This window comes from Salvelinus alpinus, chromosome 1 (genome assembly GCF_045679555.1).
Source record: "Salvelinus alpinus chromosome 1, SLU_Salpinus.1, whole genome shotgun sequence".
NCBI classification, from domain to species: domain Eukaryota; kingdom Metazoa; phylum Chordata; class Actinopteri; order Salmoniformes; family Salmonidae; genus Salvelinus; species Salvelinus alpinus.
Window position 1 is genome coordinate 50,994,098 of NC_092086.1, and position 22,324 is coordinate 51,016,421.

The 22,324-nt window shown below is 44.3% G+C and overlaps 1 protein-coding gene and 3 non-coding genes across 7 annotated transcripts; all 4 read right to left on the reverse strand.

Moving 5' to 3' along the window:
• Positions 1 to 1,141: 1,141 nt before the first annotated feature.
• LOC139579405 (importin subunit beta-1-like) lies at positions 1,142 to 22,291 on the reverse strand. Of its 4 annotated transcripts, none has more exons than XM_071408009.1 (22): positions 21,995 to 22,289; positions 20,944 to 21,002; positions 17,269 to 17,451; positions 16,678 to 16,878; positions 16,343 to 16,495; positions 16,006 to 16,065; positions 15,794 to 15,883; positions 15,353 to 15,463; positions 14,856 to 14,957; positions 13,822 to 14,046; positions 10,538 to 10,729; positions 9,903 to 10,033; positions 9,214 to 9,361; positions 8,906 to 8,977; positions 8,379 to 8,523; positions 7,384 to 7,466; positions 6,931 to 7,038; positions 6,497 to 6,640; positions 5,975 to 6,080; positions 5,341 to 5,455; positions 3,450 to 3,611; positions 1,142 to 3,056 (listed from the first exon to the last, which is right to left on the reverse strand). In XM_071408009.1, coding segments are annotated over exons 1-22 (2,631 nt in total). In that variant the 5' UTR covers positions 22,035 to 22,289; the 3' UTR covers positions 1,142 to 3,055. The 4 variants fall into 4 exon arrangements, 3 of the variants coding, with proteins under 3 accessions (XP_071264110.1, XP_071264102.1, XP_071264121.1); XM_071408001.1 differs by having other exon boundaries at positions 15,997 to 16,065; positions 21,995 to 22,288; XR_011675744.1 differs by lacking the exon at positions 1,142 to 3,056 and having other exon boundaries at positions 3,578 to 3,611; positions 5,341 to 5,817; positions 15,997 to 16,065; positions 21,995 to 22,291.
• On the reverse strand, positions 5,654 to 5,797 carry LOC139540115 (small nucleolar RNA SNORA79). Its single transcript, XR_011668087.1, has one exon. It is a non-coding gene; the product is annotated as a small nucleolar RNA SNORA79 (small nucleolar RNA).
• LOC139540127 (small nucleolar RNA SNORA79) lies at positions 6,296 to 6,439 on the reverse strand. The gene has a single exon (XR_011668092.1). It is a non-coding gene; the product is annotated as a small nucleolar RNA SNORA79 (small nucleolar RNA).
• Positions 7,161 to 7,304, reverse strand: LOC139540109 (small nucleolar RNA SNORA79). The gene has a single exon (XR_011668084.1). It is a non-coding gene; the product is annotated as a small nucleolar RNA SNORA79 (small nucleolar RNA).
• Positions 22,292 to 22,324: the final 33 nt, after the last annotated feature.

The following is a 22,324-nucleotide window of genomic DNA, read 5'->3' on the forward strand; positions in this document are numbered from 1 at the left end:
AGACATAACTTTCCATTGTTAGAGCGGACACTTGAGTATCTGGTCAATATAATAGATAACCTGTCTCTGCCCATGCCCTGAACGCTTCCTGAAGTAGAAAGGACCCCAAAAGCCAATAAGATTCTGCTTCCGTCACACCTGGTTAGGGCGTTGTGCCAGTAACCGAAAGATTGCTGGATCGAATCCCCGAGCTGACAAGGTAAAAATCGGTCGTTCTGTCCCTGAACAAGGCAGTTCCGTCATTGTAAATAAGGATTGTTCTAAACTGACTCGCCTAGTTAAAGGTTACATATAAATAAAATCCTCTTCCACTTCCTGCGCTTTCTTTGGAACAACGCACTATTTAAAGATTTTTACTTAGTGTGCTCTTTGACCCTGGTCCTCGAGCCTTTTAGGTGACTGTCCAACAACGTCATCAGTTGCTGCTCTGCTCAACCCTGATGTTATCGCTCTCTTCAGGTCAAGTATAAATTAACCACCCGGTTTATTATTACACTAGGTGCATTGTATCGCTCTTAGAAAATGTAGCCTCCACAATGAGTCGAGTTCTGCATTTCACCCGTTTATAAGGAGTCACATTTCAGGCTAAATCAGTATGGCAGGTTTACGAGACAGCACTGTACCGTTTCAACATTTAAATCGAGTTGTGGGGAAATAAAACCAACACTTGCAGTTCAGTCAGCTAGGCACTAGAGGTGACCTGATACCTGATAATAGATTGTATATGGTAGTTGACAGTGTACTGCACTTCCATGTTTCTTTCCCTTTATCCTTAGGATTGGATCAAGTAATATCATACATCTGTGTTTTGGGTTAACTTCTAACATAAAACAAAGCAGCAATTCCAAATTCTGTTCAGGTAAAATTGACTTTGTCTATGGTCCCTGTTCAGAGTAGTGCACTACGTGGTGAATGAAGTGCCATTGGGGACACCCCACATTTTGCATTACTGTCACATGCAAACATGATCAACCTATCATGTTCATTTCTGGAGGGACAAGATTATGATTTGCTGACTTTCCTTTTAACCATTATTAACCAAATCATTATTCTACACACACAATAAAAGGGTATAAGGTCAGCAGGCACAAGTGACAGCCATTTACAGAAGAACATTGAATGGAAAGGTTACAGCATTAAGTACAATCTAGATTTTTATTAGTTTACGAGGTTGGATATTAAGGGGAAAAAAGCAGGTTTTAATGTTCACAATTCTATATTCAAGTTGCAATTCTTATAACTTCAACACATGACGTAAATAGCCAAGCCCATGAGGACAATGTTACAATCCAAACTGGTGTGAGAACCAAAGTCACTGCAAAAAAATATCCAATCTCAAATCAAATGGAAAATGGCTCATATCCAATGCTTATGTATTGGAGAAGGTAAACAGTGAAGACAAGTTAAATTGAACCCGATTTGATTTTGTCAATATAGAAATACATTTTTGGAAGTTTAGAGATCTCACCAACCAAGTGTTGCCATGGAAACTGAAGTCATCACAGTGCATTACAAACATTTGCAAGAAACAAAATACAGACCAAAGTACCAGAACTGCTTGGGGAATGTTTGATATCATTTTATTGTTTTTCATAGCAATGGAAAAATATAACCTTGTACAAACGTCTTCGATTCTCATTTTAACAGCTTGGTGAGTGACCCTTTTCCAACTAAGTGCACTGAGAAACAAACAAATAGGAAGTGAAACAAGCCCAATTCACTAGTTCATGTAGTTCAAATTATAGATTTATTTCTGAACTGCATGCTGTAGGCAAGTGTGTGTTTGCTTGTTGCATTTTACCCTGACGAATAGTCTAAATTTGGCACTCGTTTTCTACTCCTTGCTCATCTTAACACTAAGAAGATGTCAGTGTTACATGTCAAATGTAGTTATTTTGGGAGTGTTCCCTAGCCTTGATTGATCCTGATGCACTCAACAAGAATCGGTGAGGACTTGTGTTAACAGGGCTGGCAAGAAATGGTCTTTATCTAGAAGCCCACACTGAAGATGAAGAGAAACAACTGATGCCATTAAAAGAAAAAGGTGAACATTTGTCAGTGATTCCTCTTGCAGGAAATAAAGAAAACCTTCTTGCCAATTCACTCAAGTGCTGCTAATAAGTCATCTACCAAGCCCCCACAGCCCTCTCCCCAAACAGCATCAGAAATATATCTTACTGAATTTGCTTCAAGCTTTATTATTTATTTGAAATAACCGGGGAGGGAGGGGGGTAGAGACAGTGAATCCCCTCCCTCACAGACACACTCCATCATCCAGGCTGGTCAGCTCTACCCCTGCCGCGCTCTGGGGGCTCCGTGCAGGGGCAGGCTGGAGGATTGCAGAGAGGCTAGAGGTAGGAGACGAGGGGGGTGGAGACCGCCCGCTCGTCCCGTCTTCTTTCAACTCCAGCAGTGATCCTTTGGGCGCATTTCCAACACCCCAAAAGTGAGCTTTTCTCAGATTCCGGTTCAGTTCACGTTTGCGTAAAATTGACCATCTTCATTTTTGAAGTCCACAACCATATAGTGCTTGAAGGAACCAAAAAGAGTCAAGGGAAAAAGTCTTCCACAGATCGGTCAAAGAGCAAAATAGTTGAGTTCTTTCGTATCATGTTGTGTTTGTAATTTCCCCTCAAAAGAAAACCACATTTTGGCAGTTCATTTTTCTCTACTCTGGTGATCCTGTTGTAGACTAATATTAGTTTTTCAGAAGAGTTCTAGAACTAGCCGGCTACAGCGATCCACGTTTTTGTGTGGAGTCCTTGTCGTCAAGTCAGAATCAGTCCACAGGTGGCCGAAGAAGAGGGTTTTGGGGGAGGGGCTAAGGAAGTGGTGGTGGGGGTTCAGGGGTGTGGCGCTGCTGGTCTGCCGGGCGACTGCTGGAATTGTACTCAGAAGGTGGTGTGACGTCGATCCCCGCTCACTATCACATTTTTAGACACTCATCTCAGCGCACGCTTCACTTCTGCTTTAACTCGGACACGACGCAAAAGACAGAAGAAACTCCAGTGGGGTGTTTTCATTGTTGTCTAGCTTATCCCCAACAAGCATGAAATCTGTAGAGGGAAAAGAAGAAAAGGTTATTTGCTGTAGGAGCCAAAGTTCTGTGTTCACGCGCTCAATGCATGTAAAGTGATCCCTCTCATTAGGCTGCTCCAGTGAAATTCTGGTGACTTTATAGATATCAGAATTGGTCACCAATTTACACGATACATGCTCTTTCAATGAAATCACTAATGGTTACAATTTCACGCCATCTCCAAAAAAAAAAAGGGACAATACTAGCATTTCCTGCATAAGTATCTCCCAACGCAACATAAACTTTCAAAATGTACATTGTTTAAAAAAAAAAAAAAATCTCCCTTGCCTATTCCCTTGCGGTTTCATGGTGCCCTAGAGGTGCTGTAGGGGTGACCGTCAGTCAGTAGGTCATTAGGTCAGTAACTCACCAGGCCTGGCTCTTGAGCTTGCGCAGCTCCTTGGTGGCCCATGTGGCCAGCATCTTGGTTATGGTGACCTTGGACCTCCGGCCCTCCGCCAGCAGGTCGTTGATGAGGGGCCGCAGCTCTACCAGCTTCAACACGTCCTTCCCAAAGGCCGTGCACAGGTCTCTGAGGAAAGGGGGGGGTTGAGTAGCTTGGATGAATAAGGTGCCCAGAGTAAACTGCCTGCTACTCAGGCCCAGTTGCTAATATATGCATAGTATTAGTAGATTTGGATAGAAAACACTCTGACATTTCTAAAACTGTTTGAACGAGGTCTGTGAGTATAACAGAACTCATATGGCAGGCAAAAACCTGAGAAAAAAATCCAACCAGGAAGTGGGAAATCTGAGGTTTGTAGTTTGTCAATAGTCTTTAGAACCTTGTTTGATGCTTCTACTGTGAAGGAGGGGGGAATGAGGGCTCTTTGAGTCATGGGTCTGGCAGAGTGCCATGAGCTGACCACACGCGTTCACGTGAGAGAGTTAGCTTGCGTTCCATTGCATTTCTGAAGACAGGAATTCTCCGGTTGGAACATTATTGAAGATTTATGTTAAAAACATCCTAAAGATTGATTCTATACTTCGTTTGACATGTTTCTACGAACTGTAATATGACTTTATCTGAACTTTCACATGGACTTGCCGGCGCGTCGTGAGTTTGTATTGTGTACTGAACGCGTGAACAAAAGGAGGTATTTGGACATAAATTATGGACTTTATGGAACAAATCAAACATTTATTGTGGAACTGGGATTCCTGGGAGTGCATTCTAATGAAGATCAAAGGTAAGTGAATATTTATAATGCTATTCTGACATCTGTTGACTCCACAACACGGCGTATATCTTCATGGCTTGTTTGGGCTCTGAGCGCTGTACTCAGATTATAGCATGTTGTTTTTATTTAAAAATCTGACAGTTGCATTAAGGAGAGGTTTATCTAAAGTTCCATGTTTAATACTTGTATCTTTTATCAATGTTTATTATGAGTATTTGTGTAAATTGATGTGGCTCTGCAAAATCACAGGATGTTTTGGAGTCAAAACATTACTGAACATAACACGCCAATGTAAACTGAGATTTTTGGATATAAATATGAACTTTATCGAACAAAACATACATGTATTGTGTAACATGAAGTCCTATGAGTGTCATCTGATGAAGATCATCAAAGGTTAGTGATTCATTTTATCTCTTTCTGCTTTGTGTGAATCCTCTCTTTGGCTGGAAAAATGGCTGTGTTTTTCTGTGAATAGGTGCTGACCTAACAATGTTATGTTGTGCTTTCGTCGTAAAGCCTTTTTGAAAATCGGACACTGTGGTGGGATTAACAACAAGTTTATCTTTAAAATGGTGTAAAATACTTGTATGTTTGAGTAATCTTAAAATTATGAGATTTCTGTTTTGAATTTGGCGCCCTGCACTTTCACTGGCTGTTGTCATAACGACCCCGTTAACAGGATCCCAGCCATAAGAAGTTAACTAAGCATGTCACAGGAACAACACCAGTTACATACTGTAAGGAGAAGCAGAGGAACCAGTTTAACATTGACCAAGTCGCTGGAAACACGACTCCGATCTACCTCAAACTCCTTTTCAGGCCTCTTACTGACAAGTGTCTGTGCAGGTTTCAGATAAATGCTATTAAACATCAGGGTTTAAGAGTACAAGATCTCACAGACCAGAGGTTTTCCTTAGATTAAAACAATCTTTTAAATAAGAATTCAGTGTTTTTCATGCATCTTAGACCAAGCTGCCCCTAACATTTTTATGCTAGGTCATACCAAAAGCATCTTCAATATTATTGTGATCCACAAAGCAAGCGTCACTCCCACTGAGATAATCCTAGTTGCTTTACCCTATAAGTCCGGCGGCATTTGCCACCACGCCATTAGAGTGGTCCTCGTCTTCAGCGATGTGATGGATGAAGGACAGGATGAACTCCACTCTGGGCTGCACCAGCATCACGTCAGCTACAGGTAGGACAGAGAGCGGGACAGAACGATACAATGAAGACAATGTTCAGCACAATCATGAGAATTAAGGCAGAGGTGACAGATGCCCAATATTCACTCAGTGGCCATAATTCTGGCGAAGAGGTGATTAAGGATGCTTGTTAGGAAAATCTGGCATACTGCAAAGTCTGAAAATCAGCAAACGCCACAATGTGCAAGTGTAGGGTCTCGCAAAGTCCAGTGTAGACAATGGCAGCCCTGCTACCTCATGAACACTGGGTGAAATAGACCCTGCTTTACTCTGTGACGACCTAAAATCCCAGCTGCCACAGCTCAGAGCAGCGAGAGGAACAGGCGTCAGCGGAAGGACTCAGTCTCCACTGTAAACAGAAGTGCAGGAAAATCCTACAATTGGCATCTCAAGACAATTAAAAAGACACAATATCAATACCATAGTCAGCAAAACGCCAAAATACTAGATCCACAAAATCTGTAGATTAGTTATGATGCTGGGAGGATGGTGGCTAGGGGACTCACGGTGCACGTTCTCCTTGCCTCCCTTCAGGCCCTGGATGATGCCAGTGTAGGCCTCCAGACAGCCCTCCCGCAGCTCGTTCAGATAGTCCACCATGTCATAGTCCGTCTGCCAGGGAGAAGGAACCAACACACACAGCAGGTTAGAGGGACGGAGGACAGACCGCATCGAGGTGCGCAACGGTCATTTGATAAATCCAAAAGGCCTTCAATAAGAGTAACTGGTCAATTAACAATTTTGCTAGAATGAACCATTGACCACCATATTACTAATATCACTAACAAACTCTGGAAGAGGCAAGCTTAAGGTTGCTCAAGGAAGAAACTTGTGGGGTCTCGCAAAGTCCAGTGTAGACAATGGCAGCCCTGCTACCTCATGAACACTGGGTGAAATAGACCCTGCTTTACTCTGTGACGACCTAAAATCCCAGCTGCCACAGCTCAGAGCAGCGAGAGGAACAGGCGTCAGGATCAAACGAAACAAGGGGATGCCAATGTGGTACAGTGCGTGTCCATCTGTTCTACCTTGTCGACTTGTGCCTGCGACGCCTGCTGCAGCGTGTCCAGGACGATCTCCAGGTACTTCTTGAACTCTCCGCCGATGGCCAGGGCAATGTCTCCGAACACTGACAGGATCTGAGGCTTCACTGACCGGTGCACATTCTCATTCTGCAGGGGCAACACACACGCCCTTAGTCAGTACTGGTGACAAACTGCATTAGTGTCCACAAGACTTAACCTATTAAACAAAGACAGATGGAATTATAACAAAAAAAATTTGGTGTCCACAGTCAGCTTGACACGAAGGCATTTGCATGTCTCTACAAAGTAACCAATCAATAAAACGGAGGCTGTAAATCTGCAATAGGACTCAAATGTATGGTCCTGCACATTCCGGGATCGATAATGGCAGCCTTGTCATTACCAACACAGGTGGCAGAAACTGAAGTGCAACTCACCCCCAGGTTCTCCAGCAGGAGCTGCATGATCTCGTCGCAGTAAGGCAGGATGTTGGACATCAGGGCCCGGCACAGGTCACACACCAGGCCCACCGCGGCCAGACACACCTGACAAGGGAGAGAGAGGGAAGGGTGGGTGAGTGAGTGGTGTAGCTAGCTGAACTAATCGAGTGTTGACTCTCACAGCAAGCATTACTAGAAGTAACTTAGCTACTAAATCAGTGCATTTCAACTGTGGGGTCCAGCAAAGTCCAGTGTAGACAATGGCAGCCCTGCTACCTCATGAACACTGGGTGAAATAGACCCTGCTTTACTCTGTGACGAACTAAAATCCCGGCTGCCACAGCTCAGAGCAGCGAGAGGAACAGGCGTCAGGGGGAGGACAATTTTTTATTTTTTTTTACTTTAAGAGATTAATATGAATATAAATCCTTGAAAAATCATAGCACGCACTTGATATTCTGCGTAATTCTTCAATCCAATTACCAGGAAGGGTTTAAAGGCATCCATGTATTTCTGAAAGTCAGCACCCAATACTGAGGAGGAAGCATGGAAGACATTACAGCACAACATTGAGTATGGTTACATGCACACAATAATACGATTGTGAACAGTAGGATTAATATGACAATTCAAATTTCAAATGTTAACATGCATTGCAAGAAGAATATCCCTAATAATCCTGTACACTTGGACATATCTAAAATCAGTCTACCGGACGGCACTTTGATAAAATGTAGAAAATCTTCAATCAAAATAAGCGTTCTGCCATGGCGACCATGTTATTTTTGGGAAAACTATTTGATTTGGAGTTCGGACAAAGTTTCGACGTGAAAACTAGTTCTAAGATTCATACTTTTAGTTAGTCCAAACTCACGCATTCGAGGGAGGCTTGAGTTGCTGGTGCTAGCACAGGCACAGCTCAAACGCACAGCTGGAACACCGACTGAGCCGTTTCTATAGCCGAATCTTTCGAGAGATACCCGGGTTTTCTGAGCTGTTTTAATTGGCTTATGTTTACTTTGATCGTGACCGTACAGCGATTAAGATCAGCAGAGTAAGGTGTTTATACGACCAAAGCCATAACACCACATGTTTAGTGTGCATGTAAACGCGCTCAGTGAGGCATGTGACACTGGACATGCGACACACTATATACATACTGTAAGAAGCGTGGAAATCAGTTTAACATTGACCAAGTGGCTGGAAACAGGTCTCAGATAAATCCTATTAAACATCAGGGTTTTCAGCGTTTTGAGTACAAGATTTTTCATCACAGACCAGATACGAAGTTTTACGGCTTAGATTCACAAACATAATTCATCCCACTAAAATGGGTGGAGGGCGTGGGTAGAAAACCCTAATGTATGTGTGACTTATGTAAAAAATAAAAATAAAAACTTTAAATTAACTCATCCACTACAGTGTGACAGTTTTAAACGGCTCACCTTCCACCAAGGTTGAGACGGCCATGAGCGCATCCTCCTGTACGCCCCCGGAGCCGGCAGTGTTCTGGAACATTCTGAGCAGAGAGGCCACCACCACGTCTGAGATCTGCAACGCGTCCTGGTGCTGCACCTTCCTCAGCACATTCTATAGAGAAGTGGGGAGGGAAAGGGTTAACCTAACATAGCACAGGCTAACTTGAACGTCGTTTAGCTAGTGTGAGGAGAAGCGGGAAAGAGGATAAGTCCAACCCAGAAGTTGTTTCCTTGCCGGTACCTTTCCTCATAAAGCCTTCTCCTTTCCTAGTATGTTTTAGATCTTCCTATTAGTGTCATCGGGGTTTTCAGTACAAGATTTCTCGTCACAGACCAGACAGGTACTAAAATGTGTATCACCTTTTCTAAGGCTTTAAAATACTCAAGACAGCTAAATATATTAATGGAACGCCCTAGGTATCCTTCTTCTACCTCTTGTTCGAGGAGGTCGAAATAGTTTGAGGGTCAAACTGAATGAAGTCGACTCGTCTCACCTGCAGGGTGGCACACAGCAGAGACTGGAGGTCGTTGAACTGAATTCTGTCCGACGTGCTCTGGATGTGAGACTGAGGAGAGAGAACGCATGAAAAACAGATTATTCAATGGGATTCAATATAGAAAAGACTCCAAGCAAAATGTATAATAGTTTAAAGTAGGTCTCAGATAAATCCTTAAGTAAACATCAGAGGTTTTCAGAGTAGTGAGTACATGATTTCTCATCACAGACCAAAAAGCCCCCCCCTTTGCCATCCCCCAATCAATCACTCTCTCCCATCTCCCTCCTCTCTCGGTTGGGACCCACCTCCATCTGCAGGACCTGCTGCAGGCGCTCCATGATGACCAGGGTGGTCTTCTGCACGGCTGGGTAGCAGTCCTTGGCGCTGTTCTTCACAATCTCCATCAGGGCCTCGTAGGCCGCGCTACGCAGGTTGTTCTGGTGACCGTCCGGCCTGGTGGACACAGAGGGAGAACATTGATTTATTTCACTTAAATCATTACTATGCAGCAGCAGCAAAACAAGATTATACAGAAATGTGTACAATTCTTAGCACAAATTTGGTGCACTTAAATACATAAACCTCATCGACCTAGGATGACGAGACTGGATAAGAGACTCACAGCCTTCAAAAGGATATGTACAGCTAAGGGCTTCAAAAGGAATTCCTAAGGAAATAGATTTTAACGCCATTCTACATCTCCAAATGCATTTTTGGTCTCAGATATTGTGGTAGGGGTTATCCATCACACGTTCAGCGTGGTGCATGATTCCTCATCACAGACCAGAGAGTTATTCTCTAGCCAACTCTAGAACTCCTCCATACAAAATGTCTAGTTTGACTAGCCAAGTTGAGGTCTCTAAACCTTTACAGTCCTGACAATAGAAGGTGCCGTTCCAACCCACTGTCCTGCTTACCCGCCTGTGGTTTCTGGACAGTCTTGCCTGCGGTTTCTGGACAGTCCTGCCTGCGGTTTCTGGACAGTCCTGCCTACCTGTCTGTGGTTTCTAGGAGTTTCTGGACGATGAGTTCGAAGGAGGAGGAGAGGCAGTACGTGGCAGGCTCCTCCTGTTCCTCTGCTGCATCTGTGCCTTCGTACGCGGCTTCCGCCAGACTGGAGAAGGCCTGAGGGAGGGAAAGGGAGAAGTTATGAGGGCATTCATATGAAAACCCATGAATCATCATTACTTTTGGTCCTTAAAAAAAATAAAAATAAAATACATTTTTAGCAGGTCTCAGATATTGTGGTAGGGGTTATCCATCACATGTTCAGCGTGGTGCATGATTCCTCGTCACAGACCTGACCGGTATTTCTCTCAACTACAGGTACTTTGATGCAACATATTCCACTCGAGTGGGGTGGACTGAGATCAATTGTTGTAATTGAGCAAGTGTCTTTGTACTGTGCAGTATATCGTTGATGCTTGTGGTGATAAAAATCCTTATCTGTGGGATTAACAAAGAACTACTGCTACGTGTGGAGGCCCACAAGAGGACCACAACGGACATAAGCGGTTCAACTTCTGGCATTATCCCCAATGATTTTAAATGCATTGTATATCCACGTGTTGAATTGTTTTTTTTAAAACGGTGAAGTAAATAAATTAGCGGCTCTAGCTTCTGTCTCACCCAGCAGACGTTGGACGCGACGCGTGGCTCGGCCCCCAGGCCCTCGATGAGGCACTGCAGCAGAGGGGCCAGGTACACCTCGTTGATGGCCGCCTCCGGTAGAAGCTCACAGATCCTGCCCACCGTCCAGGCCGTGGTGTCCCTCACCACAACACTGGGATCCTTCATCAGCTCAATCAGCGTGGGCATCGCCTGGGAGGGGAGAAACAAGAGCAGACTGCTTATTGACACTACTGTGGTTAACGACCAGAGGGGAGCAGAGATACATGAAGTCTCCCCATTTAAGAGCTTTGAGATTCTACGAAAAGCGCTATAGAAATGTAATAAATTATAATTTATTCATTATTAAGTACTGTTAACCAGTGTTTAAGAGTAAAAAGACAGGCATGGATGGGCAGAGAAAGACAGGTACTGTTAATATAACAGCAGTATTCAGGTGTAGCGAGAGAGGCATGGACTGGAAAGAGCGGGAGGGCAGTGGACGAGATTTTACAACAGTAGTGCGTCAGACTACAGAAACAGGGAAAGGGCCACCAGGGATTGTCTCAGAGCCTCTACAGCAGGGGTGGGCAATTCCAGTCCTCGGGGCCTGATTGGTGTCACAGTTCTGTCCCAGCTAACACACCTGACTCCAATAATCACCTAATCATGATCTTCTGTTTAGAATGCAATTTGATTAAATCAGCTGTGTTTGCTAGGGACGGAGAAAAAGTGTGACACCAATCAGGCCCCGAGGACTGGAGTTGCCCACCCCTCGTCTACAGAGTAGGGCTGGGAATTCGATAGTGGGGTTTTATTGCGATTGATGTTCCAAACATATTGTTCACCATATGTCTGCTGCAGAGGCACAAGAGAGAGCCATGAGAAAATACGGTTTGATCAGTCATGGAATTAAGTGAAGACAAAAATTGTCTCCATACTTAAAGATGAACAAGCTACAAGTTTTGGTGCAGGTACAGCCAATTAGCACAAAAATATTGCAATTGTCAAAACGATACGAGTTATGAAACTACCGATTTTTTCCCCGCATCACTACTACAGAGAATGTCTAAATCCAGCCTTAATGAACTTGTCTGTGCAGGTCTCAGATAAATCCTATTCAACATCAGGGTTCTCAGGGTCTTGAGTACAAGATTTCTCATCACAGACCAGATACAAGCTTCCACTGCCTACATTTTTTGCTTCGTTAGATTCACATATTTCCATTTTATAACAGGAACAGGAGTATTTTAATGGACAACGTCAGGTAGTCCCGTTTGTCAGTTTTCTTGAATTTGGTGCCTAGTGAATGACAGGTTTTAGCAGTGTGATTAAAGACGCTTATCAGCAGCTCACGCTGAGACAAGCACCCAATTCAGTTATCAGTTCAATAGGGCTTGGGGGTCAAGGATTTGGGCATAGTCTGTGTCCAAAATGGCACCCTATTCCCGACATAGTGCATTACTTATGTGCCCTGGTAGAAAGCAATGCACTAAATAGGGAGCCATTTGAAAACACAGCCACACACACACAGCCATGAAAGAACATGGTGGTTCAGCTGATACCACCCTATTCACATCCTCTCCAGTCAACCCTACATGTGAGTGAACATGTCTGTAAATACCCGATCACCCTTGAACCACAGTCTACCCTAAGTTGTTGCATCTAAAGATGAACTTAAAATGTAATTAAAGCCAAACTTGCGGATAGTTTCATTATAAACCATAGGGGAGTATTAGAGCGCAAAGAAAAGAATGCATTATCTGATGGGCGTGCAACACAAGGAAACTGAGAAATGCTTGCCGCCTAGAGATGACCTTTACAACAGATACATTTCTACTTGGCCACAAGCTATCCTCTTCCTTGCTCGCCACACCCATCAGACGATGGATTGTTAGTCTACGCTGCTGTGAAACTCCACCGAAACTTCCCCTGGGGAAAATCAGTAAGTAGGTATCCTTATACAGTTGGTAGCTGGTGGTTACCTGCATGACAAGGGGTTTGAGCTGGTTGGGCCGTGCCTTGGCGATGTGCAGTTCGCAAATGATTCCTTTTTGAACAAATCTTTTTACTGACTCGAGACGCATGATTCGTTTTTCCTGAGTGACTGGTTCATTTTTGTCTTTCGTTTTGACCTGCTAGTACTGGCCGCAGTGAGTCCTAGCTACAGCAGGATTAATACACGCTCCCCTGGCTCAGCAGCGCCAACCGTCAGTCACATGCGCACGGGGAAATAGATCATAAGCGTCGAGAAGAAAAACACATGTTTAGAACTGAATTGATCGCATGGTGCAAGAACGACTGCAATTAATTGATTTTCGAATGTCATTGACACAGCTTTTTTCTTTAGAACCAAAACATACACAGCCTCTGCTCAACAAATTCAAACTGGAGAATGAATCGTTCTGGGGGCTGCAGTTTGAACATTGTGCTCATCACCCACAGAAGACATTTAAACAATGCATTACACCAGGAGTCGTTCACGATCTAGTCCGGTTGGAGCCACAAACTATACCTCGTTTCAAATGTATAAAGAAGCAATCTTAGTGGTGTGCCTAGCAATCAACCAATGTACATTGTTTAAAGCACAGTTTCACATGTCTCAATCACAAATGACAGCTTCAATAATGGTGAACGAGATGCTTGTAGAATCATGACTTGAGTTCTCAGTTCATCGTTCACCGGTAGGGGTCCTGCGTGCGCGGGGCATTACTGACTCAAATGAACAAAAAGGCGTCTAACGAGTCGTTCCTTTGACTGAACGAGCGAAAATATCGGTGTCAGTCAAAAGAGCCCGAACATCCTATCACTACTATGCATAAGATGCAAAGATAATTTCCTAGCAGATAGTCAAGTCTCCTCTATCTGATATGTTAGCTTACAGCAGGCCCTCTGGTTGAGATCATAATATGGTGGTGTTGCGTTCATGGTATGCCTTCATGTCTAATAAAAAGCATGAGCTGGCGCACACCCAGAGAAAATTATTTTGCGTAGAGGTGCTGCCTAACGGCGAATAAAATGTAAGATATAAAAATAAAGTCGCAGCATATTAAATATATCTATATAAAAACTCCCAGTAATTTATTGGGTAAACCTACGTTTCAGCATCACTGTGCCGTCTTCAGGGTAATGCCACGAATGCTTGAACCAGGTTATGTTGACAAAGACTGCAACCACTGACATTAGTGAGGGGTTGTATCATAATTATTAGGCTAATTAGAATGAATTGAGCAAAGCCGTTAAAAGAATAGTTTACAGCACGTTGAATATGTGTCTTCGTGTCTACATGTGGTGAAGCTAGTCACCTGGACGACGAGGGGTTTGAGCTGGTTGAGCTCGGGCCCCTCCAGGATGGAGCCGAGGGCCATGACGGAGGCGTCGCGGCAACGCCAGTCGGGGTGCTTGATGTGCTCCTTGATGAAGGGCAACACGTGAGGCACCACGGCGTCCTCGCAACACGTGGCCAGCAGCATCAGGCACACGCCCGCCGCCTTGCACGGGTTCCAGTCGTCGTCGTCGTTGTTCTCGTCCTGAGGAGGAAGCGAGAGGGGTGAATGAGAGGAGACGTATTTACATGAAACGTTATGACATTGAGAAAGGAGGGATAAAACCAATGTCACATGACAGAGGAACATAGAGGGGGGGGGGGGGGGGTGGAGGGAAGGATAAGTATGAAAGGAATCTATACTGGACTTGCACATAGGAGAGGTGAGAGGAAAGACAGGCATTTACATAGAGATGACCAGGGAAATGGCAAATATTTACATGAACAGGTATCTATAGCATATCAACAAGGACATTGAGTAGCAAAGGACACAAACAAAAGAACAGATACCAACGCGAAGGACAGACAAACTCAGCTAGACAAGTCCAGTGCCTCTCATTAAAGCCCCTAATAGATAGACTGCGATGGCATGTACAGAAACCCTCACACCTCCCTGCTAGACTTCACATGGTACACGTGTACTAATTATAAAAATGGGTGGTAGCAGTAGCACACCGTCTTCCTGGGGGACCATCTGTGGTATTAGACACAAAATGGTGGTGTCCGGATGGGTGAGCCCCCCCCCCCCCTTAACTCTCGATTTTGTGGTAGGGGTTATCCATCACATGTTCAGCGTGGTGCATGATTTCTCATCAGACCAGACAGGTTTTCCTAGGAGTCAGAATCTTCATTTAATCTAAAGGTGGAGAATTCTGCCAGCTATTCTGCCAGCTGTGGTGTTTTAATAGAGATTTTAATACCAGTAAATGATTCATCCTTATCAACCATCCTTAACGTGTAATGAAGAGGTTAACGAGGTGTAAAATGACTGCCGCGGGCTCTTCTCCTGCGTACCTGCTTGGTGAGTGTCTGGGTGAGGATGGGCACCAGGTATTGCAAGGCTCCTTTGGCGTAGAACTTGCTGGTGTGCTCCGGAGGCCGGCCCTGCTCCAATGCCTGGGGAGAGAGAGAGAGGTACCAAGCTTAGAGGAATATTTACCTTTTTGCTGTCCATTGTATGCATTTTGCATCTAACATAAACACCCTCAAGGTAAGGGTGCCAGCTTAATGGCTGAAAGTAGTGTGTTAACAAAATAACAAGGTACATGCAGGTCTCAGACAGTGAAAGAGGTTATCCATCAGGCGTTCAGCGTGGTACATGATTTCTCATCACATACCAGACATGTGAGCTATATCATCACTCAGCAACATGGCTAACTGGAACCCTTTCTGGTGTCATAATATATATAAAACATATTTACATTCGTGGGCTGGAGTGTTGCCTTGTGTTTAGTTTCTAGAGTTGAAACACGTTTGGAAGTGTGTGTTGGGGGAGGGAGGGGGTCTCTCACCTCAGTCGCTTCGATGGCCAAGTCCATCTCCTCGTCGCACACGTTCGACCAGAACTCGATTCCTTGTAAGGCAACTTCATCAATGTCACTTTTCATGGCTTCTATTGTGATCTGTTCGGGGTAAGGGACGGAGAGGACAGAGACCAAAAGGAGGGGGGAAGGTGGTTCATTTTAAAAAGAGCGTCCTTGATATGGACTACTGGCGTTGGTGTCCGTGCAGGTCTCAGATAGTGGTAGGAGTTATACATCAGGATTTTTCAGCGTGGTGCATGATTTTTCACCACAGACCAGACAAGTGGTCAACAAGCGACGCTACGATATCAGTAACTGATAAGGTCCATCGAGACCTTGTTTGGAGTTCTCTGCTTTAAGTTCTTCAGAAAGTAGAAGCACATCTAAAGACCACAGAGCAAGACCAAGTTGCTGCATGGGGGTGCTTACCGCAAACAGTGCTGGGCCCATGTACGTTTCCATGTACTGATAATACAAAGACATTATCTTCACCAAGTTCTGTAAGGCAGCCACTCGTACCTGTGGGAGACAGACATTGCATTTCACCAACATTGGTTAAGAACATGATTATTGGCTGAAAGCATGGAATAAAATGTGCCAAAAAGGGTTTTAAATAGAAAAGAGAAACTCACAATACTCACTCTGGTGTCTGGGCACTGCGTGGCCTCACAGACGACCTGCATTATAAAGTGCCTCTCCGTCTGGAAAACACAAACCCATTCACTGTTACGACAGGCACATAGACAAAGCATTCAAAACCCAGCCTTGTGTGAAGGTCTCAGATATTGTGGTAGGGGTTATCCATCACACGTTCAGCGTGGTGCATGATTTCTCATCACAGACCAGACCGTTAAGTCGATAAACAAGCTCAGATTTGTCCGTTTCAACTTTCCATTTTTGGGGTCACAGCATGTGACAAAGGAGGAACTTAAACACTAATATAGTGGGACACAGGCAGGGCAGGAGACACAAACACACCTCTTTGTCGAAGTTGGCTTTGGTGAACTCCAGTGAGTTGAGCAGTGCATTGGTGGCAGCCAGCTTGACGTTGTTGCTGGGTTCCTCCTTCCTCATGCCCTGGATGATGGCTGTCAGGATCTGGTTGGCGTTGTCCTGCAGCTGCTCAGGGTCCTACGGCACAGGGGAGGAGAGAAGACAGCTGTTCATGGAAGCTACGTCTGCTCTGCAGTGGAACATGCACATGAAAACAAAGACATCACAAGTCAGTCTAGGTTCGATTTTGAAATCTTGTCTTTGTGCAATTGAGGACACAATGTCACAAGTTTCATATTACAGTAGTCAGGAGCACTCACTATATCCTGGCAGATGTATCCGATGGCCTCCAAGGTGGACTCTTTCATGTGCTCGGTGCTGCTGGGGTCCGTCACGTTGGCCACCAGCTGGGGAATGAGCTCGGGCCACTGTGTGACGGGGATCTCTGCGCAGGCTATGCCGGCCACGCACTGGGAGGCCGAGCTGGGCCGGTACGTCTCCGTGCCCAGGGTCTGCAGAACCTGGAGGGGAGTGAAAGGGAGGTGAATCAACTGGTGCATTTGGCTGGGTGAGATGGAGGACATTGGTCCTTATAGGAGCCAAAGGCTTAAGAAAAATAAGTCATTTGGCTGGGTAGGTTTCTTGAGGTTAAATTATCTTTGGGGGGGGGGTGTCGAAGAGTAATCAACTTCAGCAGCACCTGGATCCTCTTTCCCCCAGGGGGTATTTGAATTAAATGATTGTCACTGTCTAACCCACACTGTCACTTAAAACCGTAATAGACTTTAATATACTTCAACCCCAAAAAAGAAGGAGGGGGTGGCGGGGAGCCAGGAGACCACAAAAGCCTACTAAAGCAAGAAAGTATAAATAAATCTGCACTAAGAGGTAGAAGAGGAGTTTCTCCTTACAAAGTTCTTGATCTCCCTCCGGGCGTTGGCGTCGATGGCCAGCCATCTCTGCTGGTAACGCGTCTTCACGTCCGGGTCTTTGGAGGTGAGCGAGTTCTTCACCTGCAGCCCTGCGGCCACGCGAGCCACCTGGGTGTTGCCAGGGTTGGCGAGCACCTTGGAGAGCTCCACCAGGAACGTGGGCTGGAGAAAGAAAGGGAGAGTTTGGTAAGATGGTAGTGGTTTAGTAAAACAGGTAAGAAAGAAATTGTCATCACCACAGTCTTTCAGTCCTTGGCATGAGTAAGATTTCACTGCAGTGACACTGAAGTGTTCAACAGTTACATTCAGCAACTGAAGGATGTAGAAGGCTAGCAATCAACAGACATGACGGAGCATGTTTGTACGCAACAGCAAAGCAATTTAGACACTAAATTCCGTTCATGCTGCAGTCAGTGAGTTGCAGCAGTGTGCTCCACAAAACACTAATGATCCATATGTGGTAGTTTTAAATCAGATCTATAATGCGTTTCTGTAACCAAAACAACAAACTGCTAAATTCATACAAGTCCTGGTGAGTTGTTTATGTCTGTTTTACATATACAATGCCTTCGGAAAGTATTCAGACCCTTGACTTTTTCCACATTCTTACATTACAGCCTTATTCTAGAATGGATTAAATAAATAAAAATCCTCAGCAATCTACACACAAAACCCCCATAATGACAAAGCGGAAAACAGGTTTAGACATTTTTGCAAATTTAAAGAAATTAACCGAAATACCTTATTTACCTACGTATTCAGAACCTTTGCTATGAAACTCGAAATTGATCTCAGGTGTATCCTGTTTCCACTGATCATCCTTAAGATGTTTCTACAACTTGATTGGAGTCCACCTGTCGTAATTGAGCATGATTTGGAAAAGCACACAGCTGTATATATAAAAGGTCCCACAGTTGACAGTGCATGTCAGAGCAAAAACCAAGCCATGAGTTAGAAGGGATTGTTTGTAGAGCACTGAGACAGGATTGTCGAAGCACAGATCTGGGGAAGGGTACCAAAAAAGTTATGCAGCATTGAAGGTCCCCAAGAACACAGTGGCCTAAATCATTCTTAAATGGAAGATGTTTGGAACCACCAAGACTATTCCTAGAGCTGGCCGCCAGGCCAAACTGAGCAATCGGGGGAGAAGAGCCTTGGTCAGGGAGGTGACCAAGAACCCGACAGTCACTCTGACAGAGCTCCAGAGTGGAGATGGGAGATCCTTCCAGAAGGACAACCCATCTCCGCAGCACTCCACCAATCAGGCCAGACGGAAGCCACTCCACAGTAAAAGGCACATGACAGCCCACTTGGAGTTTGCCGAAAGGCACCTAAAGACTCTCAGACAATGAGAAAAGATTCTCTGGTCTGATGAAACCAAGATTAAACTCCTTCGCCTGAATGCCAAACCTCTGGAGGAAACCTGGCACCATTCCTACAGTGAAGCACGGTGGTGGCAGCATCATGCTGTGGGGATGTTTTGCTGTGGCAGGGACTGAGAGACTAGTCGGGATTGAGGGAAAGATGAATGGAGCAAAGAATAGAGAGATCATTGATGAAAACCTGCTCCAGAGCACTCAGGACCTCAGACTGGGGCGAAGGTTCAACTTCTAACAGGACAACGACCCTACGCACACAGTCAAGCGAAAGCAGGAGAGACTTCGGGACAAGTCTCCGAATATCCTTGAGTGGCACAGCCAGAGCTCAAACATCTCTGGAGAGACCTGAAAATAGCTGTGCAGCAACGCTACCTATCCAACCTGACAGGGCTTGAGAGGATCTGCAGAGAATGGGAGAAACTGTCCAAATACAGGTGTGCCAAGCTTGTAGCGTCATACCCAAGAAGACACGATGCTGTAATCGTTGCCAAAGGTGCTTCAACAAAGTACCGAATAAAGGGTCTGAATACTTGTGTAAACGTAATTTCAGTTTTTTAAATTTATATAAATTAGCAAGAATTTCTAAACCTGTTTTTGCTTTGTCATTATGGGGTAGTGTATGTAGATTGCTAAGAGAAAAAAAATGATTGAATAAAGCTGTAACAGAATGTGGATAAAGTCAAGGGGGTCTGTATACTTTCCGAAGGCACTGTATACTCTGCTTTGTGACCAATTTTCGCTATAAAGATTTCATCTGTGGATACCACCTGTGACCCATATTCCAGATCCCACTAGTGGGGACTATGAGGCATCAAGTGTCTAGCTTGGTGTCACTAACTAGGCTTCCTGGAGATTAAAAAAGTATGTCCAAATATTTAGATGAGAGGAAATCTCTAGGTCCTTCAGCTGATAGATTAAAAGACAGATTGGGTTTAATCACAACGTGGTCTTCAATGATAATGAAAGACATACGGGCACCACAAAAGACCATTTAGCAAGACTTGTACCATGGCATCTTCTGACTACTGATTTGGGTAAAACTCCCGTAATAGTTTTTGATCTGCCTAGCTAATTATGTGACTGATCATTAACAGAGCTGCACAGTCCAGCAAACAGCGCATAGACCTTTGAGGTGCTTAGTGGTTAAGAGTGTAGGGCCAGTAACCGAAAGGTCACTAGTTCGAATCCCTGAGCCAACAAGGTAATAAAAAAATATTTAAAAAATGGGAAAAAATTAACTAATGTGCCATTGAGCAATGCACGTAACACTAACTGCTCCTGTAAGTCGCTCTGGATAAGAGCGTTGCTAAATGACCAAAATGTTATATTTCTTTGACACAAGCTACATAAGGATGTATGGCCAAAGAGATTACACAATACATGTGTAGGTTGAGTAACCTGCAGAATATACAACACATGTAACTTGTATGTAACACATGGACAATATAGAATGAGCAGGAGAAAGGGTACGTGTCAGATGTAAGTAGCATGTCAATGTCGGTTCAAATGAGCCCTGCACACCTTGCATAACCTAGCTTTTTCTGCGGGGATCTGCCACTGCCCAAAATAGTAAACAATATCACAGCATAAATGTTCTCAAAAGGCAGAGCGCATACACACAAGCACTCATATAGCAGAGCTATATAGCTATGCAAAAATGTAGCTCAATGACAGATAACCCTTACTTCCTCTTCTCTAGCCAGCTAGCTACACCCTTTTGCTTTCTACTTCAAAAATGCAATGGCCACCTGTCAGGGGGGACGAGTGCTCTTGCTCACTACTAAACGCCTATCATGCAGCTTTTCGGTTAACTATTAGGTACATGAATATCATACTTAATCAAATCCAGCTATAGGATTACAACATGTTAGCCACATGTGTTCATATCAAAGCAGGGTAATCCTGATCTATCACTAGCAGTGAACTCGTTTTCGATGACGGGGTTATATTGCTCAAGTGATATTCAACTGAATTCATTTAAAAAATAACTTAACGAGAATTTGTCATAATTTAGTTTGTGCCAAGCGATCATGCCGAGGTACTGGATGCCTATATGGGTGTATCTGGTGTGCTAGCTAGCTAACATGGGTTAATGCTAGGTCTCCATTCATTCGCGAAAGTTGAGGTGTGTGACGTTGCTGCCATAATGTTAAGATGGGGGAAGGAACGACCCAGTTGAAAACGCCGGCAATTCAATGCCCTGTGTTTCTGGCGCCAGACCTGAATGTGATCGGAATAAATTATCCGTCTGACTGAAATGTGTAGTTATACAAACCAAATTCTCAATTGCCGCCTGCTCCAGAAACTTCTGTGCCGCCTCCAGTTCATTTCGATCTGAGGGGGCGAGGGGGGAAATGTTAGCGTTATACTATGTTTATAGCTAGTGCACTTGCTAGTTAGCCACAACATGAAGCACAAAGTTATGTTAGCATACATCTACAATTCCTAGCCAGCTAGGCTACCACGATTAGCAGTGATCACATTCAATGCTACTGCGATAATATATTTGGGAAATTGTGGTTGTTCATTTCCTGATAAGATATTAGTTCGTTAACTAGCTAACGTTAAATTAAACAGCCAATTTATCAAGCCTTACTCGTTAGAAAGGTGACCCATGTCATGCAACATGCTGGCTCCCGGGGATGCTTTGCTCACTAGCGGATAGCTACTTGATGCCAAAGATTGAGTTAGCCATCGAGCTAACCAACTCATATCCAACTTTAGCTAACATAGTTAGCTGTCCAAGTTACATCACCACGGACAATGCACAAGTGCTTACTTCACTAACTAGCTAGCGTATACGACCTAATAAGGTTTACATGATCGAGTACAGGCCCTATTCTATTTTTTCACATCGATACATGCTAGCTACATTACATAGCTGGTAATCTAGACTGTACAGTTAGCTGGCGTGCAAGGCAGGGACGACTTAATTGCACACGAGTGGCTGGCTAGCCAAGTTAATTGATAAGTAACTAAACGTATCAACCCAGTAAAAACATGACATCAAAATGACAAACTATGTGGGTGACAACTTTTTCAACGGATAATACATTTTGACAACTGGCAGCTCTGTCAATGCCGCCCAGATTGAACTATTAACAGTGCTAAAAGTTAGCATGTTAGCGAGTTCATAACAGAAGCCGGATCCGCGGAGTGAATAGGCCCTAACATTAGCAGCCTGGCTAGTAAGGCATTTCACTACTCCCTTTTTCTGATTTAACTTTCACCCGTAATCGTTATCAAATACAGATATGTCAAGTTGCTGGGCCTAAACTTTTCACATAACAAATGTTAAAGATGAGTATATGGAGCTGTATAATCACCCGGAGAGACAGTTTTTTCGAGGATTGTCATCAGCTCCATTCTGTACCAACCACTCTTAACAGAAGTCGCTAGTTAGATTGCCGCGGCCAACCACGGATTTTATTTCTTCAGTGTTCAACCAATGTAACAGGACCGTGGATAAAACAATGAAAGACGGTGAGGAAAAACATACAAGCCCGGTATCCCCCAGCCGATTAGTTTACTCTGGATATGCGCTATTTCCAAACGCGGAACCTTAAAACAATTGTTTAAGGAACAATGCCGCTTGTTCATTCTGTTGTCGGGAGGGAAAAGGCCTTGTTTGACTCCCGCGGAAGGATATCACACGC

Excerpts from the sequence above, each read along its gene's own strand:
- LOC139579405 (XM_071408001.1), bottom strand. The coding sequence starts at position 22,034 with ATGGAGCTGATGACAATCCTCGAAAAAACTGTCTCTCCGG. Across the intron at positions 10,730-13,821 it reads TCAAACCCCTCGTCGTCCAG|GCGATGCCCACGCTGATTGA; the intron begins GTGACTAGCTTC and ends CTCCCCTCCCAG. Across the intron at positions 5,456-5,974 it reads AGGCAAGGAGAACGTGCACC|CTGACGTGATGCTGGTGCAG; the intron begins GTGAGTCCCCTA and ends TCCTACCTGTAG.